This window comes from Talpa europaea (assembly GCF_964194135.1).
Source record: "Talpa europaea genome assembly, chromosome: 7".
Taxonomy (NCBI): Eukaryota; Metazoa; Chordata; class Mammalia; order Eulipotyphla; family Talpidae; genus Talpa; species Talpa europaea.
In genome coordinates, this window is record NC_140074.1 from 66,599,356 (window position 1) to 66,617,746 (window position 18,391).

An 18,391-nucleotide genomic window follows, 5' to 3' on the forward strand; every position below is an offset into this window, starting at 1 on the left:
CAGCTCCGTGCTGCAACTTTGGGGCCTCGAAAAGTGTCTGACACATAGAGAGTACTAGGGGGTTGTTTTCTGATTGCTGCTGAAATTTGAATACGACTATGGACTGGCTGGTAACCAATTTTGGTTTCAAGCTATAGAGGAGATCTGTTTTATCTAGTTAGGGAGTTGTACTGAATGCTAGAGAATCCATCACCAAAAACCAAAAATAAAATGTGGATGTATGTTTATATAGATGGGGAAATTTAAAAAAAAAGACATAGGATGCAATTATCATCAGGGTTCTGGCTACTTCTACAGGGGGTGGAGGAGTACAGTGGGACTGGGGGTACAAGTGGGTATGTGGGGGTGGGCTCTTGGAGTGCAGGCTATATTCTAACATGGACATGGGTGACAGTGAGCTGGTCATTGCTTGCTGCCCTTGGTGAAACTGTATGTGATAGTTTTCACATTTCTATCTATGCACATTGCATTTCACAATATGCACATCGTATTTCACAATAAAATTGCTAAGTAGTTATCATGTAGACAATCTACTAAAAGAATATATCAAAATGTTAATGGTGATTACTGCAGGAGATATGGCTTGGGGTGATGTTTTTTTCATTCTCTCTCTGTATTCTAAACATTCCTCTATGTGCAAGGAATAATTTTATAACTGAAAAAAATAAGTATTTATTTGAAATGCCTCATTATCTAAGCAAGGCAACAACAAAATTGTGGAGGTTGGTTCCAATGCTCCTGTCTGAAATTCACCATCTGGAGAACCCTGTCTTCTCCCTAAGGTTTGCTGCACATGAAGGAAAAGCTCCCCAGGAGAAGCTGGGTTGGGAGGGCGCATGGCCCATTGGGTGTCCCACAGGCCGATCATTAGGGTCTTCCCACCAGGACAGTTACAGCTTTGACTTACAGAATGTTGGAGGATGGTGGGGCTGGGGGAAGTAGGGAAGGATCCCCAGGGACAACTGAGTGCAATTCTCTGAATCTTTAGAAAGCATAAAGGGCCTTAGCTACAGACACACTGTAAGCAGATCCCTGTTGAGAAACAGGGACATTTTGCACCCAGGTCTGTATCATTCCCATGACATAGGCTTTTAATATCACTTTTTCTTTTAATGATGCTGAGAAAAATTCTTGAAGATCAATGAAAGTCAGAAAAAGATCCCATGTGTGATATTGTGATTTATAATAAGCATATATTGTTCTTCATCCTCATTTCGAGAGCTCTTAAAACGCTTGGAATTTCCTACGTGACAAAAGTGGGTAAGGTGTTTCGATATTTGTAACAGACCCCTTTAAAACACACCTGCTTTTGTGTTAATGAGGTGACTTTTGGATAAAACCTAAAGATGGGAGCTGGTTACCAGGGGAACCAATCAAATCATTAGTGAGTTGCAACTTTCAGTCCCGCCCCCCGACCTTTGTGAAGAGGAGAGGAGCTGGAGGTTAAATCAACTGCCAATGGCCGGTGATTTAATAATGCCTATGTAATGAAGCTTCCATAAAAACCTGAAAAGACATGGTTCAGAGAGCTTCTGAGGTGTGAGCAGGTGGAGATGAAGGCATAGATGCCCCATTTCCTGTCCCCATACCTAGCTCTCTGCACCTCTCCATCTGGCTGTTCGCACGAATCCTTTATAATATCTTTGATAATAAGCTGGTAAACAAGTGGAAATGTTTCTCTGGGTTCTGTGTGCTTCTGTAGCAAGTTAATGGAAGCCAAAGAGGGGGTTGTGGGGACCTCTGATCTGCAGGTGCTCCATCAGAAGCACAGGGACCACGAGGACTTGCATTTGACACCTGAAGTTGGGGTGGGGCGCTGTCATGTAGGAATACCATCTCCAGGTGGAACTGAGTTGAACTTAGCATACACTGAGAAACAGAGAACTGTTAGAAGAGAGAACACACGTTAGACTCCCGTTTCCTATCTCACCAAGCTCGTCTTCACTCAACATGAATGACAAACACTGGCCCTATCAAGGAAGGAAGATTATAGAACTGGGTCTAGCTCAGGACAGTGTATGTATAACAGCGGCTCAGATACATGCAGCGACTTGCCCAAAGTCATACAGCTTCCCAGAGACAGAGATTAGTTTTGAACCCAAATCTGTATCCCTCTTTCCACTGGACCAGAATTCTGAGGAACTCTTCACCACCCAGGGACTTACATCACTCCTTGCAGACACTATTTCCCAGGAGGGAGAAAGTTGCTCCCTTCACGCTAAAAGGTTTCAAGATTGTGACTGATGGTGGGTGTTAGGTTTATTTTTTCCTGAGCTCCAGATTAATTGTTTGCCACCCCCAGACAACTTCTGTGGTCACCAAGGCGGCAGGGTTTCAAAGGAAGCTGGAGAAAACAGGAACAGGGAGCTTTTCAAATGAATCAGCACTATGATGATGATATCATTCATCATGTAGTTATCCCCAAGACCCATGATACAAGATAAAAGAATGATGAGAAAAGATAAAAGGAGGATGCTGTACTGTGGAAGAGAGTCCGAGACAGAAATTAGGACATCTGGGTTCAAGCCAAGTGTGCCTCTTGTGCTTTTTTGTCCTCATTTTGTTCATCTTTATTTTTGGCACAAAGAAAAAGGTTTGCATATAGTTAAGATTAAGTGAGGGAACCAGTCTCAAAAAGCAAAATGGAAATGCTCTTTGAAAAGCATGTATAAAGACATGCAGCCCTAACACGGAAAGATGCCCCAGAGAAACACAACTATATGCTTTTTATGCTTCCATTTTTAAACTTCCATAAATTTTATTTATATTTGCATATGATTAGGGAGAAAATGTACAGGAAGACATATAGGAGAGAGTGGCAAAGTGTGGCACAGTTATTCTACAGTGAATAAGTGATCGAGAAAGGGTGTTTTCCCTCCTTTGTACATTTCAGTGGTGATTGAATTTGTCTTATTTTACTTTACAATGAACATCAGGTACTTAAAAATCAGAAAAAAGAAAGTTGAAGACTGGGTGAATACTTTGCAAATGCAAAAAAATCATTATATTAAGATGAATACAATTATTTCAGGGTTTCATTTCAGAGCTGTGAGAAAGGTCTCTAAAATCAGCGTGGCAGCAATCAGGACCCTCCTGTACAGGCTCTGTGCAGCTGCTGAGAACTTGCAGCCATTGCCGTTGACCCTCACGTCCTCATGGAAACCAAGCCCACTGCCTCAGTCACTCTGCTCCTTCTGCTCCTCAACATTTCACACCCCCACATGCATCGTGAAGCCTTCACCACTCTTCACCTCCTAAAGTATTACTTTTATTTTATCACCCTCCTGCTCATGAGGTCTCTTCGGGCCAGAAACCCCAGCCTGCCCTTGACAGAACCCCGAAAGGACACCAGTCCCCTAAAACAGGGTAGCTTGGAATTTCAGGCAGTATTCTGCCTGAAATTCTGCCTGAAATTTTTCAATTGACCCCACACCTCACCCAAACCATGGAACACCAATGCAATTAGAAACTGCTTAGAGTCAGGAAAACGATTCTAAAGAAAATCAACTCAAATCACCAGATGAGCCTTAGGCCCAAAGATATGACACTGTTTATAATAGACAACACTGTTTATAATAGCAACACTGTTTATAATAGACAAAATTTAGAAAAACTTCAGTTTCCCACAGGAAGATTAAGAAAGCTATGTGTAACCCTCCATGGAACCACTCAATCGGGAGATGAAGGATTTGCCCTAGTTAAGGATGAGGGTTCTGGTAATTCCCCCACCCTAGGACATAGGAGCTGTGTGAACATTATTGAGTACCCAAATTCTCTCTGCCTCAGTTTCCCCATCTGTAAGAAAAGGGGTAACCACGAGCCCCATGTCAGAAGCTGTGGACTCTGGCGAGCACCCAGTGCTAGTTCTCATTACCACACTTTTGCCACAATCACCACCACCCTGCATGGAACACCAGATACTAATAATAGTGACCATGTGTCATGCCCACTTATGCCAGACACTGGCCCATTATGTCCATATGCATCATCTCCCTGCAGCTTTGTCAGACATTATTATCCTCATTTTACTCACCAGGAACCTGGGACTCAGAGGCCTGAAGTAATTTGTCCCAGGTCACATGGCTAGTGAGTGACAGAGTTTTTGGTCCTGGTTGCTCTGATGCTAGAAATTGTGCTCTTATGCATGACACTGGCTGCCTGAGTGGGGGTGGTGCTGGGAGTAAATATGTCCTCTCCTAGGGGTACCCTTCCCAAGGCGAAATGGTGCCAGAGGCAGGTACATGAAACACATGATTAAAATGTCAACATTGCCACGGAGACAATTACAGCAGGGAAGCAAAGGGATGAGATACTTCCCCTGGAGATTGGCTTTCCCACCAACCAAAGAGGTAAGTCCCAAGCTGCTTTTTCTGCCCTCAGGCACTTCCAATATTAGAACTGCTGCCCTCTGAGAACACACATCGTGATCATAGATTTCAGGAACAGAGAAGAACTCAGCAATGTATTGGTCCTTTCCTGGCAGGTCCCAGCTGGGCAGTCTACACAGATGGCCGCCGCCATCCTTGAAGCCACTCACTCTGTGCTGGCAGCCCACAGGTAGCAGAACCAGGTCTGCAGCTCTGGCTTCCTGCCTCCCATCTGGGGCTTCTTTCCCCTAAACCAGGCTGCCAGGGTTTTAAAACCCACCAGGTGAGAAGGGCGGGGACTGCTCCCTGACTTTAATAGATAATGACTTCCACACAATAAAATCAGTTTACCAGAAATACCATCAGACTCGGCAAATCCAGGTCCCAAAGAAATAAAGTTCAGGGAAAAAATAAAAAATAGAGGAGGCTTCAAATGTCATACGAAGAATAAAATACTTAACGCTGTAAGAGGGTGTGTGGGTTTTACGAGAACGCCCTGCACTAATTGTGGAAGTGCCACACTGCACACGCACCCCATCTAAGAGGGACGAGGGCTCGACTCCAAGTTCACAGAGGAAAGATGCAACATCTTTCCTTCCCACTTCCTAAAGTTTGAGTCTTCTGTGAATCACTGAGTCAGTAGGTATTGAGTTCCAATGTCCATCTCCTTTCACTCTCTCAGCCTCCCCTTCCAATAATCAATCTCTTTCATCTTCCTCCAGATCTGGATGCAGACAGGAAAGAACAAATCCCAGGCAGTGAAGGATGGGTGAAGGGAAGGGAGGAGAAAGAAGCGCACCTGCTATCTTCTCCCTGACATTGGGGACATTCCCATTATCTGGAGAGCTAATCTCAGGCTCTGGATGAGTTAGTGGGCTGTGCTCTGGAGTATGGTAGATGTGGCTTTGAAGTGCTGCTCTGCCTTTGCCCAGCTGATTGGAGAAGGGCAAGTTCCCTATGTTTCCTGACTCTTGCCCTGGTCAAAACAGGAGGAATAACAGTGTCCACCTCAGAAGAAAGCTGTGAGGATGCATTTGGAGTTTTTATCCCTGGCACAAAGTCAGCACTTGCAAACTCTTTATATGGATCTTCATCAGTGATGCTATTACTGTTATTATTGATAATATTGATTTATCAATAGCATCATACAATTAATGTTTTCAATAATATTAGTCTTAGTATTACCAAGGAAGCTGGATATGGAGAATTCTTTGTCTATACACTTGTCGGATCAGTAGAAACTTGGATGAAGGTGCTGTGGAGGAGATGCCCCACATTTAAATTCCCTTCTCCCAGCCCAAGGGTCTCTGAGTTTTCATAGAGACACACAGTGACCTGACTTTGTCCATTTCTAAAGACTTTTAAGAAGAAAAAAATAGCAAGCATCACTTATCCTTTTTTTGGACTCTGGCCAAAACTATCGAGGTTGCACTGTCAATCCAGCACAGCTCCTGATTGGCAGGGATGGAGGCAGCCTTGAGAGTCTATTTTTGGGGAGGCAGAACTACATCCAGGAGGGCAGGATGCCCAGGCAGATGGGGTGAGCTTCCCCCTGGTCAGCAGACCTGGGCTGTGTTCCAAAGTGATTTCTCACTCTGCTGATTCTCCTTGCATGTCTTCCCCGCCCCTCTTGAGTTCTGTTGCCTTTAATTACACTCCGATTGAGTCATTATAAGGGGAAAGGATGAGGGATGGATAGAAGCTGCCTCTCCTCACTGAACCAGATTCCAGTTTTCCCCTCCCTCTGAGTAGCACCAAAAGGTGTCTGACCTATTAAAAAAAAAAAAAAACAACACTGTATCTTTATTCATTTTGGCTTTTAAGAAGCAGCATCTTTTTTGTTCTGCATCTCAGGATGACCAGGGGTTATATGATTGGTGCAAATATCTGGGAAACCAAATGGCTTTTTAGGTCAAAATGGAAAAAAAAAAAAAGAGGGAGAAGGGGTAGTGGAAATTTAATGGGTGATTTGTTGGGGGAGGAGCATAGAGGGATTGATTTGGGGGTTGGACTGGAATTCAGAGGCGGGGCTGGGAACCAACAAAAGACCTCTGAAAGAATTCCATCACTCCTTGGGATTCTGCAGGCAAGCAAATCAACCCAAAACTTTCTACAAGGACCCTTGACTACCTAATATATTGCAGGCTTTCCATTTTTTCCCCTTTGTGCTTCTCCGTGTACCTCCATTTCCTTCCAGTTTCATTTTTCTCAGTGTAAAGTGAAGATAGTCATAAAACCTAGCTCATAAGATGACTGTGAGAATTAAATTGGTAAAAATAAGCAAAGCACTTAGAATCACACCTGGCTCACGGTCGCTGGATGGATGGATGCTCTTATGTTGCCCACATTTCTCTCTTGTCAAATGGACACATTAAAACCTTCTAGGAGGATGTTAGAAACATTAGCTGCCTTGAACATTGGGAACTGGCACATAGTAGGTGCTCGGTGAGTGTCAGGTCTCTGCCATCACCTCCTCCTTCCCCACAACATGCACACCAGTCCAGTTAGATCTTCAGTGCAGGGATATAAAAAAAAAACTCCTTCCAGGTTCCACAGTGGCCCTGCTGAAGCCATCTTGTCTTCTGAACTAGCTGGTAAAACAAGATGGGGTTTTTGGTTTTGCGTATCCTGTTCGGTCCACAGGCTGATACAGGTACATTGCTACATCAATATCTGGGTTGCTAATGTGCAAGAATGATGCAACAAGACTTGGGATCAATCTTGATTCTATCATTGCCTCCCAACATGAATTTGAGTGATTTTTGCATCTCCCAGGCTTTCATCTTTCTGTCTCCTTTGGGAGCAGCACTGGCCTCATCTGAAGGTCTCAGCATCCCCCCTGCTCTGGGAACCCTGGTCCATGGGTCCATACATAGGTAAATGGATTCTTCAAGATGCCACACATACTTCGCTACACTCCTCATGTGTGAAGTCCAGGTCCCTCTCCTGGAACCCAAACTGATCTGTAGACCTGTCTGATTGATAGGAAGTAGTAGAGGTGATGCTCTGGAATTTCTCAGGCTAGACAGTCAGCAGTTTCTGCCTTAGACTTTGGAACATTTGACCTTGGGATGTTCCCTTTGCAAATCCAGTCTCTGTGACATGAGAAGCCCCCGTCAAATGGAGTGACCACGGGAAAGTGTTGGATGGACCCATCTGAGGTCCAGCCTGGCTCAATCGACTGCCATGTACCAGCCCCAGTACCAGACAAGCCAGAGGAGGGCGCCTGTGGAATTCACCACTGGTGATGGGCTCAGAAAAATCACTCAGCTGAGCCAAGAAAGTGTGAGCAAAGCATAAGTTGTGGTAAGCATTGAACATTGGGGCGCGTGGCTATGCAAGAACAAGTAATCACGATTGTGAAGGTGAACTATGAATTGACATTTCCGAAGGGACTTAGGGACTGAGGAGGATGGATTTGGATCACGGCACTGTCTGCAGTTGAGTCCATCGGAAGGTCCCTCTCCTACTGGGAAAAGAAGAGTGACATAGGGAACAGCATGAGTGCAATGCTTGGGGGTACTCAGAGATGGGGGGGAACCCTCTCAACAATTTCAGGATTAAGTGCTAACAGTTTGCTTTGGCTTCGTCCTCTATCTTGATTAAAATTTTGCAATGTTTAGCTACTGCACAGAATCAAGGCAACAATCCCTTACTTTTCAGAGTCTGGTGGACATTGTTAAGTATGGCAGATATATACCATTCTAACAGGTAACAATCCTTGACACTGTAGCACACTGAAAGAGAACACAAGCCCCTCTCTTTTCTGATGCTTCATCCACCGCTTCTTCCTCCATCCTTGGTCAAGAGGGGAGGGTCTTCTTGGTAATAATGGAAAATCATAACAGTAGGATGATTTATATACTATCTTCTGGATCATCCTTCCTCCCCATATTTTTATGCACCCTGAATTTGTTTTCTATTGTTGTAACAAATTCCCACAAGTTTGGTGGATTTAAACAACACAAATGTCTCAGCCTACCATTCTGCAGGCTCGCAGCCCAACAAAGTTCTCACTGGCTCAATCAAGGTGTCTGCAGGCAGAGCTGTATTTGTTCTGGAGGGTTAAGGGATGAATCCATTTCTCTCCCTTTTCCAACTTCTAGAGACTTTTCTTAGCTGGCACCCACCTTCTTCTACCTTCAAAGCATCACTGAATTCCTTTGCTGCTTTCCTCTTCTCTAGTTAAGGACTCTGATTACACTGGCTCCACCTTCATAATTCCCCTCATTTAAGGTAAGCTTACCAGCAGCCTTAATTCCATATGCAAATTTAATCCCCACTTTGTTGTATAACATACTCACTGTTATACAAGGTAGTATAACATACTCCCTGTTCTGCGCCCCAGGATGTGGGCATCTTTGGGAAGCCATTATTCTGTCTACCACATTCCCTAAGACGGCCCTGGCCCAGTTTGGGCATCTACATCCCTGAGGAATATGTTATAATATGGAAAGGTTTTCCTAGAGAAAAACCAAGCAAAATAAGCACAGATTTTTTTTTTTTCTTTTGGGTTTCAGAGGTTTGGGTCTAGGTAGAAGGCAGAGTAATAATTATTGATAATAATGATAACAGTTATAATAATAAATAGTGGCAGCATGTGTGATCTGTTGAAAGCTAGTCTCCCTCTCACCAGCAAGAAAGTAAAGATCATTTGGGCTCAGGGAAGAGAAAAATATTGGAAGTCAAATGAAATGACCTTGTCAGTGCTGGGGAATGTCTCTCAGAGACCTGTGCTCTACTCCCACCAGGATAATTAATGAGGTGCTTGAAGAGGCTCTGAGTGGCTGTCACATCACGTGGTTTGAGGTATCTGAAGGTAGAGATGCCTGTGCCTCACCAGGCAGTAGTGTCCACTGCGTGACAAGCACTGGTGCGTGCTCCTCCTGGCATGAAAGCCGCTGACTACAAATGCCTTTCTGGTCTGTCTAGGTCATGAAGCCTGAGGCCCACAGCCAGTGTGCCTCAGATCCTCAATTTCTTGGGGTGGTAAAGAGGGGTCACTGGACAGTCCCCAGGCCCTCAGTAGGGTGGGGAGGTATCTGATGGATGGAGCCGGATGGCCTCAAATGACCTTGTAGTGAAAATAAGAGAATAAGACAGATGCCCAGGTGAGCCACACACCTACAAACAGGTGGGCACAAAGATATGCTGGAATAAACCAGGAAGGGCAAGGTGAGACAACAATGATGAGGGATGAGGTTGGTTCAGCAAGTGTTCTCTTAATTCTCACAGCCCCTTGAACTAAAATGTTCAGGAAGGAGTCAGCGGCATAAAATCTAAATGGGCTAGAATTAAGGTTCCATTACCAATGGATAGAGCAGAACAAAAATGCAATTCTGTTATAGAAACATTATAGAAAATTAGATATGCTGTGCTTCAGAATTTCTGTGGCCCCATACATCAAACCACTACATAAAAACATCAATAGTTGTGGTCTCATTATCTCACACATAAGTGGCATTTTATAAATCCCAAATCATTGCCAATTATGTTCTTTGATTTTTCAGGAAAGCTGTGACTTCAAGAGCTGATGCGCCCTCATTTTGAAGATGAGGAAACAAAGGCTAATGAGGTCCACATAGAGTCTAAAACTGGCCCATGACCAAATCGGGGTTGAAGCCCCCTTGGTTCAGACTGTCCACTTTTCAAGGTTCTCTGTTCCTACCTCCTCTCAGCTCCTCGGGAAAGTACCTCTGGCACTGACAATGGCTGAGTTCCTGGGCCTCCGTCCTGTCACCTGGTGGTGAGACCCTGGAAAGTCACGCTGCTTTCTGAGCCTTGTTTCCACCAGGGTCAGGGACCCATTTTGTTGAGGAGGTTACTGGAGGCGGTCATGCTTTGAGAACTTCAAAGTGAACTATATTTATGTACATGTATATGTATATTGCATTATCTCTTCTATGATACCATGTATTATGTATTACATATGATATTAGTATCATATATAATAAATATTATCATTATGTTTTGCAAGATGGAGTCTTCTAGAAGATAAACTGTAAGGAATTTTCTTTTTTGCCGTCATGATAGTCTAAGGAGAGATGAGAAACTTCAATTTCAGTGTGAAAGTAGGGACAGCCCTGCCTATTCTGAAGGCACAAAAAAGAGCTTGCCTTACATCCACCGAGCCCTGAAATTGCCGCTCTAGCATTAGATCTATAATCTAGAGAGGAAGATCTTTGACAACCTCATCAGACTGCTCGAGTTTTTCTTAACCTCCAGGGAATAGATGTTCTTTCATGCTCTCTTTTTATTTTTCCAGTTTACATTAATGAAGGGGAAAGACACACATCACACACATCACACACACACACACACACACACACACACACACGGCTGTGCTCTGAGGTTTCATCCTTCTGGGACATCTATCCTCAAGAATAAGGAGCTTAATTAGTTCAGGAGAGTGCGCTGGTGGAAAGAGGGAGAAGAAGTAAACAGCTTAATCCTCCTCAAAATGCCAGCCTCCTATTTTGGAAAAAACAGGGGTGACATTCTTGTGGGTCATTTGTCCACTGATGAGCACTCAGTTTGGGGCAAATCTGCCCCTCCCTCACTGGACCTCATTTTTCCAATATGAAAGACAAAGGGTGGACCGGCAACCCTCTGAAGCAGGCAGCAGCTGCTGTGCACCAACAGAGCATCCATGACCCCTTTTCTGTAATTAGGTCCCTCTATGCCTTTGCCCACCTCAGTGTCACATATTTTAGGTGTTGCTTGGCCCAGGTCCCCATGTGGCTAGTGCTGGGATGAGTCCAGTCCTTGCCCCTGGCCACAATGACTGGTTTAGGGATGGGCATGAGAACTATTAGCCCAGTGAGATGGAAGCCTGTGACTTTACTTGGAGGGACTAGTAAGGAGACACTTGTGCTATGGGAAACAGCAGAGAGGATGGAGCTGGTCCGAGGATGGCAGGTGCGAGAAAGGAGAGCAAAGGGGAGAGGGATTTCTGTGCCACGGTTTGAGCCCTTCACTTCTGTTGTACCTAAACTTCCATTTGGCTCACCATATTTCCTCTTTTTTCCCTAAGCAAGTGAGTTTCTGTCATTTATACCCCTAACAATTTTAATTAATAAAATCCCCAATTGTCCATCTACCTCTGAAGAGCTGCTGACATTTGAGTTAAAATACAGTTGTATTGTATCATCTGATATTTAGAAGCTTCCTCTTTATGTTGTCTCCTGGGGGGTGTCTTTCCCAACTGTTGCGCAGGAGACTCCCATCCCATGACTCTGGGTCTATTCCAGACTGTAGTCCAGAACAGGAATTCCAACCCTGGGCTCTATCTTTCATCTTGACTCACTGAGATGGATACTGGTGGGGTGCTGATCCAGATGAACAGGTTCCCTGGGTTCCTCCTTAACTTACTGGGTGAAATAAACTTGAAAAAAGCCAGTCGACACTGAAAATGATCACAGGTGATGCAGCAAAAATAGAGAAAACAGAAATGGTCCTTATTCAGGCAGGATCACTTTCCAAGATGGGGGAGGGAGAGACTTCATGAAAAAGACAAACCTGAAAAGAGGTTTACTTCTTTGCAACATGGACTGAAGAGCAATTCACTCTGAGCAGAAAGAGTGGCATGAGCAAAGGCTCTATGCAGTAAGCAGGCAAGTAAGTTCAGAGAGCTACTCCGAATTAGCTCCATTTGGCTCAAATGTAGAATGAAGTAAAGTGGTGAAGAGATTAGAAAGGGACCAGAACCAGAGAGAAACTCAATGCCAAGCCAAGGAGCTCAGCCCATGGGGCAATGTTACCCAAGTAAATTTCCAAGACTATTCTTCCTCCAAATGCACTAATTCATTCATTTGTTCCTAATTCAGACTTCTGGGATGTAATTCCCCCCATTGAATAAAAATCTGTCATGTCGAATCCTAGGGAAAGTATTTTGTGCACACGAACACTAGGGCCAGTATTTTGTGCACACATTCTGGGCATTCCTACAAAAACAAATCATCCAGCAGGAGACACCCCTCTCTGGGCAGCAAGGATCCTCATGCCTTCTCTTCTGTGTCCTCAGCCCACATTAGATACTTGAAACAAGCTCCATGAAACAAGGCCACCACTCCCTCCCTCCCACCTCATGCCCAAGCCACCCCTAAGTTCTCCTCAATGCAAGTTGACCATTCTTTTGCAGATGATTCCAAAACCAACTTCCCCATGACACCTTCTATAAGTCTTAGGTCTCAGCAGAAACTTTCTCTTCCAGACTTCTCACTGACATCCCTCCATGGTGTTCCCAGAAGTAAGACATGCCCCCACCCCTGCCATTCCCCAAGGGACTATAATCTCCCTGTGGCCAGGAGCGCTCAAGGACCTGGTTATATTGTGCACTAAAGTTGTAATATCTCATGTCATTCTTCGGACCATCCCATGAGGTAGGTTTAACTATTCCACTTCAAGGAGGAGGAAACCAACTAAGGTAGCCTGGGGTGCCAAAGGCCACAGACACATACTACAAGTGCCCTCTCCATGGGGGCACTTCCAGCAAGAAGCCATGCTCATGGGTCAGTGGTCACTTACCACACATCCTGAGGAGTCCACCTGGCGGTCAGACACACACTTGAAGTTTCGAGTACAACCCCCATTGTTGCGAGAACAGTCACGGACTGGCCCAAAGGAGGATAGCAGGTCGTTGATGGTTTCAAAGTATGTAGACAGCATCGCTTCTTCCCTTGGGGAGAGAGGGAATGGTTAAACTCCAGGGATATCTGGACTGCTGCATTTAACAATTTCAATGCACATACATTGTATTTGAGAATGTCATTTATTGTAGGCATAATCAAGGAAAGGAAACAAATAAATACCTTCAAAATTAAGAAGAAAAGAAAAACACCAAAGCCATCATAGGATGTCATGTTTCAGTCTACTTAGGATGAAGTGAAACGCACTTGGAATCTTGTGCTCTCTATTTCATTAATCTGCTTCATTTGGGAAGGCAGGTATGAGATTTTCATTTACCAAAAAGAGAACTGTGGCCCAGAAAGGTGAAGTGTCTTGCTGAAGGCCCCCTAGCCTTTAATGTGGCAGAAGAGAAGTTTGTCCCAAGCTCCATCAGAGTCCAAAGAGAAAGTTCTCCCCACTTCACAACTCTTGACTTACACCGCCTGTTTCTGCAGATTCCAGAGGTCCTATAGCAACCCTGCAAAACAGGCACCTGCCTGTTATCCTAACTTTATGGATATAAATTAAAACCATGAGAAGTATATGCAGGACTCACCCCAAATCACACCGCCCATAAAGATCAAAGCCACGTCACAAACATGGAACCGCTGAGTGGGTACCCTTCAGCTGTTTCAGACTATTGCAGGCAAGTCACACCAAGACTGGAAAGGTCATGAATTCTAATCAGCTGCACAATTCCCTCCAAATGAGTTTCCTAAGACATAAATCTGGGCTAGATGCTCTATTCTGGGGATCTCCCAAAATTCTCTAAAATGAGAAATAGACATGGAAGTTTCTGGATGTTGTTTTCTGAGAAAAGGACCCAAATAAGGAGTCTTATTACTGAAGTATCTGTGAGGCATACAGTGCAGAGATGGTGAAGGGGCACCACACCACACAAAGAGAAGAGGTGCACTATTCACCCCTGACATGTCCCATGGAATACAGACCTGAGCAAGACAGGATGCCTGTCTTGCCTATCTTGTTATTTCCTGTCTCTAGTATCACTCCCTTCTGTCCCACACTTCATACTGACTTCCAGTGAATGTGGTAAACCCCAGCTCTAGTTAGACACCCCATGGATCAATACTCTCCATTCTTAGAGAAGAGAATCTAAATCTGCTTTCTTGACAGTCAAGGCTCTTCCTAGTCTGGCCCCTGCCTACCTGTGTTGCTCATGTGCTCTGTCTGGCAGCCACAAGTCTCTTCTCATATCCTGAACACACAATCTTGAGTTGGGGCCCCTTAAATCAGACTCTGAAATGGAGAGTTGCATACAGGGAGATGAGGAGGCCTCTTGGGGTATACCTGCAGGAAGCAAGCAAGAGGAATGGACTAGGGAGGGGGTGGCCTGCAGTGTATTCAGTGCCATGTGGCTCAGAAGCCTCTGCTGATCCTGAAGGGAACTCTGGAGCTATGATGACCCAAGTGAAGGTCAAGGATCCAGCTTCTGGATCAGCAGAAAGGGGTGCATTAGGGTGAGAGAGTTCCCTGTGGCAGAAGGTGATGCCCAGCAGTAGCAGCTATGGGCCACCTGCCACCATCTGGGGGATAGGAGGGTCAGCCCAAAGGAGAGGATCTGAGTGCAGTATGTACCTTTCCCACTGAGTCCTTACTCATGATCTTATTTCTGTCTGGGATGCTTATCTTTAACTTTTCTTCTTGACCAAATGCTAATCATCCTTTAAAAGTATAAACCAGAGGGCCTCGCCGGTGGCACAGCAGTTGAGCGCTGTTTTGCGAAACTGCCTGCAGCCTCTGCGGCGCCGGTTCGATCCCCGGCTGCTCCCCGGCCACCAGCGGAGGGTCCCGCATGGCGCACAGACCTCTCCTGCCGCCCGCTGCTCCCCTCAGCAGTGTACTTCGGTCCTTCTGCCTGCTGTGCTCCCGGCTCTGGCTCTGGTGAATTCTCTCACCCTCCCGCGCTTCTGACTATACCCAGTGCTTGTATAAATAAATAAATAAATATTTTAAAAAAAAGTATAATCCAGAGAGACATTCTGCAGGTGGGCAGGAGGTAGTTGGATCAAAATGGGGGTGGGAAGAGCACAAGGGACTATGGTAATGGTGCATGGGGGAATTGGTGGTGGGAGTTCCGTGGGGACTATAGCCAAGATAATAAAGCATGCATTGTATAAAAATGAACAATGGTGTAAAAATAAATAATAAAAAAGAAAACTATTCAAATTGATGAATTTTAATTTCACTCATTCCTATACTGCACATGCTTTTTGGTGTCTTCTGCAAGTGCTAGGGATGCAGCAGTGACATCGGCTGTCCCCACCTCCATGTGAAACCTTCTCTTCTTTCCCTAATCATAATTGATTCATTTTCCCTTGCAGTCTTTTCTTTGAATCTATTATCTTAATGGAATTAATTATTTCTATGGTTTCCTGGAGAAACTATACATTTTTTGAGTGAAGGGCTCAAGATTTACTCATCCCTCTTTGGTTCCCAGAACAGTCTGGTAAGAATATATGCTAAGCAACTTTTTTCAAAAGAAAGAACACACCAGAAGGCAGGGATGTAGCCTCCACCAATCAGTGGCTTTACTAAGAGTATTTCCAGTGAGAAACTGCTCTGTCAACCCCCAACTCCGAGTTCCCATTCTATACCCTCCAAACTCAGGGCTGGAGTATAGGACAAATGAGAAGGTACAAGGTGCTTTCGCTTCACTTTCTAACTTCGTACAAAGTGAGGTCAGGATGACAGGTAGGTGGGGAGAGAAAATTAACAGGTCCAAAATGGAAACTCTTGGGAAAATTGCCACTTTTGAATCATAGAAAGAGTTGAAGATCCTGGGGAAGCATTGAGGGTGCTAAAATATTAATATCCTTTTGGGAAGAGGAAGAAATAGAAAGTGAGTGAAGGAGATAAAGACAGAGGGAGAGAATATTTAAGAAAGTGTGAGAGCAAAAAAAAAAAAAAGAGAGAGATAAGCATGTAGAGAAATTGCTAGAAAAAGAGAAAAGAATCTGAGAGGCAGGAACAAAGTTATCCAGAAGATAGACTGATAGACACACACACACACACACACACACACACACACACACACACGATAGATGAATAGCTGGATGATAGATGAGATAGTAGATTAGATAGATGGATGGCTGGTAGGTAGGTAGGTAGATTGCAGTGGAGGGAGGGATGGAGGGAGGGAGGGAAAGAAGGATGGGTAGATGGATGGATGGTTGGATGGATGGATGGATGGATGGATGGATGGATGGATGGATGGATGGGTGGATGGATGGTTGGGTGGATGGATGGTTGGGTGGATGGGTGGATGTGGATGGGTGAATGGGGATGGATGGACCAACAGAGGCAAAAACCAGAAATAAATACTCAGAGGAATGTGATATAGAGACTGAAGAGGCAGCTGGCACCAGAGAAAGTACGTGAAAAGAGAAAGGGGGAAAGACAGGGAGGACAGGAGTAAAAAATATAGGTATTCAACAAGAAACAAAAACAACACAGAACAAGCTGCACTTGAATGGGAGAGAGGAAGGAAAAGAAGGGAGGGAGGGAGAAGGGTTGGAGAGTGAGGTGAAGACAGAGAATGGAAGCGGGAGAAAGACATTGCACGAGTGGAGAATGACACACACAGACACAGAGAGCAGAGTCAGAACAGCAGTGAGAAACAAAGAGAAGAGAAAAACAAACAAAAAACGTCACCTTCCAGTGGAACCAGGAGACAGCACAGGTTATACAAATAGGAAGGCTGTTAGCCTTTAAAAGGATTGATTCTGCATAAACATCAGTTACATGAGGGGAACATTATTTAAAACACAAAGACCTGACACAGAGGTTGTTACCGAGTCTAGAGAAGTGATTGTGTCAGGCTGGGAAAATGAAGAATCTGAGCACAATGGGAGAGGCTCTGAAGGCAGGCAGTGTTTTCTTAAACCAGGGAGTCCATCCCTCACCCCAGATGCAGAGTCTGGGGCTGGAGTTTAGAGCTCTCCCAAGAGCAGGGACTGGGGAGCGGCACTGGAGGTGGAGGTGGGCTGCAACCACAGGCACTGTCCGGGGACTCAGGAGGTCTGGGAAAGTGTCCATTTGGCCAGAGATCCCCATTATCATCACCATCATCTTCATCATCTGTGATTTCCAGGGCACCTGCTGTCTCTTTTGGTTTCACAATGGTCCCAAAAGGCATGCACTTTCACTCCCATTGTGCAGCTGGATGAACTGGTTCTCCGGGTGATACATTACTGTCCTGGAGGCCAGGGTGTGTGTGCAGGTCTGCTGACATCAGGTCCTGCGCTTTCTCCAGGCCACATGCAAACTTGCCCAATTTGCTCTGCGCCTTTGAGCAAGTCAGAAGTCTCATGATGGAAGCAGATAGAAATCCCATATGATTTCTCTGTATCTTAGAGGAGGAAGAGCCAGAAAGGCAGAACCTGTGCAGCATTTATATACTTCCCAGCGCTGCCTCCTGGCCTTTGCACATGCCACATTAGCCTCAATCATATTCATTTTTTAGAGGTGCCAAAGACCACAAACAGGGTGACTCAAAACAACGGTGGCTCAAACAATGTCTCCTCTCACAGTTCTGGAGGTTGAGAGTCCAAAATCAAGGCATTGGCAGGACTACCCTCCCTCTGCAGGCTCAGGGGAGAGGGCTTCCTTGCCCCTTCATAGCTGCCCACAGCTCATGGCAACCCTTGGCATTCCTTGGCTTATAGCTGCATCACTCTGATCTCTGCCTCCACCATGACCTGGTCTTCTTCCTTGGGTCTTGTGTCCTTTCCTCCTTTTACATGGGACAACCTGTTGGATTTAGTGCCCACCCTAGCCCACCATGCCCTTATCTTAATCATATCCCCAAGGACCCTATTTCCAAACCAGATCACATTTCAATGTTCTGAGTTGACATTAATTTTGGGGAGACACTACTTCACCCACTACAAACAGTGCAGGGGAAAGCCCTCAAGTTCACGCAGTAGGACAGAGATGGGACTTGAACACCAAATCCTTAGTTCTTTCTCCAGGGCTTCCAACACCTCAACAGTCCTTGCAGTTCTAGCCTCTGCATCTTAGCATGATATTTACAAAGCTTGGAAAGTCTTAGAAAAAGCTGCATGATGAAGCCCCTCTCCACACGATCTGTGCTATCCTTTGAGAGGAGAAAAGACCAACTTCAAGTACCTTACATCTTTGCAGATGTAAAAACTTCAGGCCTTTTCACATATTTTCTCTCAATGACTCTGCAGAATGGGGGGCAGCCAACTTTTCTACACATGGATCCACTGTAAATGTCTTTGAAAATCATAGTCATAAACATACTTGCAAATGATAGGGTCTCTGTCCCAGCTACATAACCCTGCTTGGACAACACACAGGCAGCCACAGGCCAC

The 18,391-nt window shown here is 45.0% G+C and overlaps 1 protein-coding gene across 4 annotated transcripts in view; it reads right to left on the reverse strand.

Moving 5' to 3' along the window:
• ASTN2 (astrotactin 2) overlaps positions 1-18,391 on the reverse strand; it is a gene marked incomplete at both ends in the record, with an annotated part of 818,546 nt that overhangs the window by 336,912 nt on the left and 463,243 nt on the right. For all 4 annotated transcript variants that reach the window (XM_084237291.1, XM_084237290.1, XM_084237288.1 and 1 more), the window contains one exon: positions 12,894-13,044. In XM_084237291.1, the coding sequence (XP_084093417.1) occupies positions 12,894-13,044 (151 nt within the window). The remainder of the gene's footprint in view (positions 1-12,893; positions 13,045-18,391) is intronic.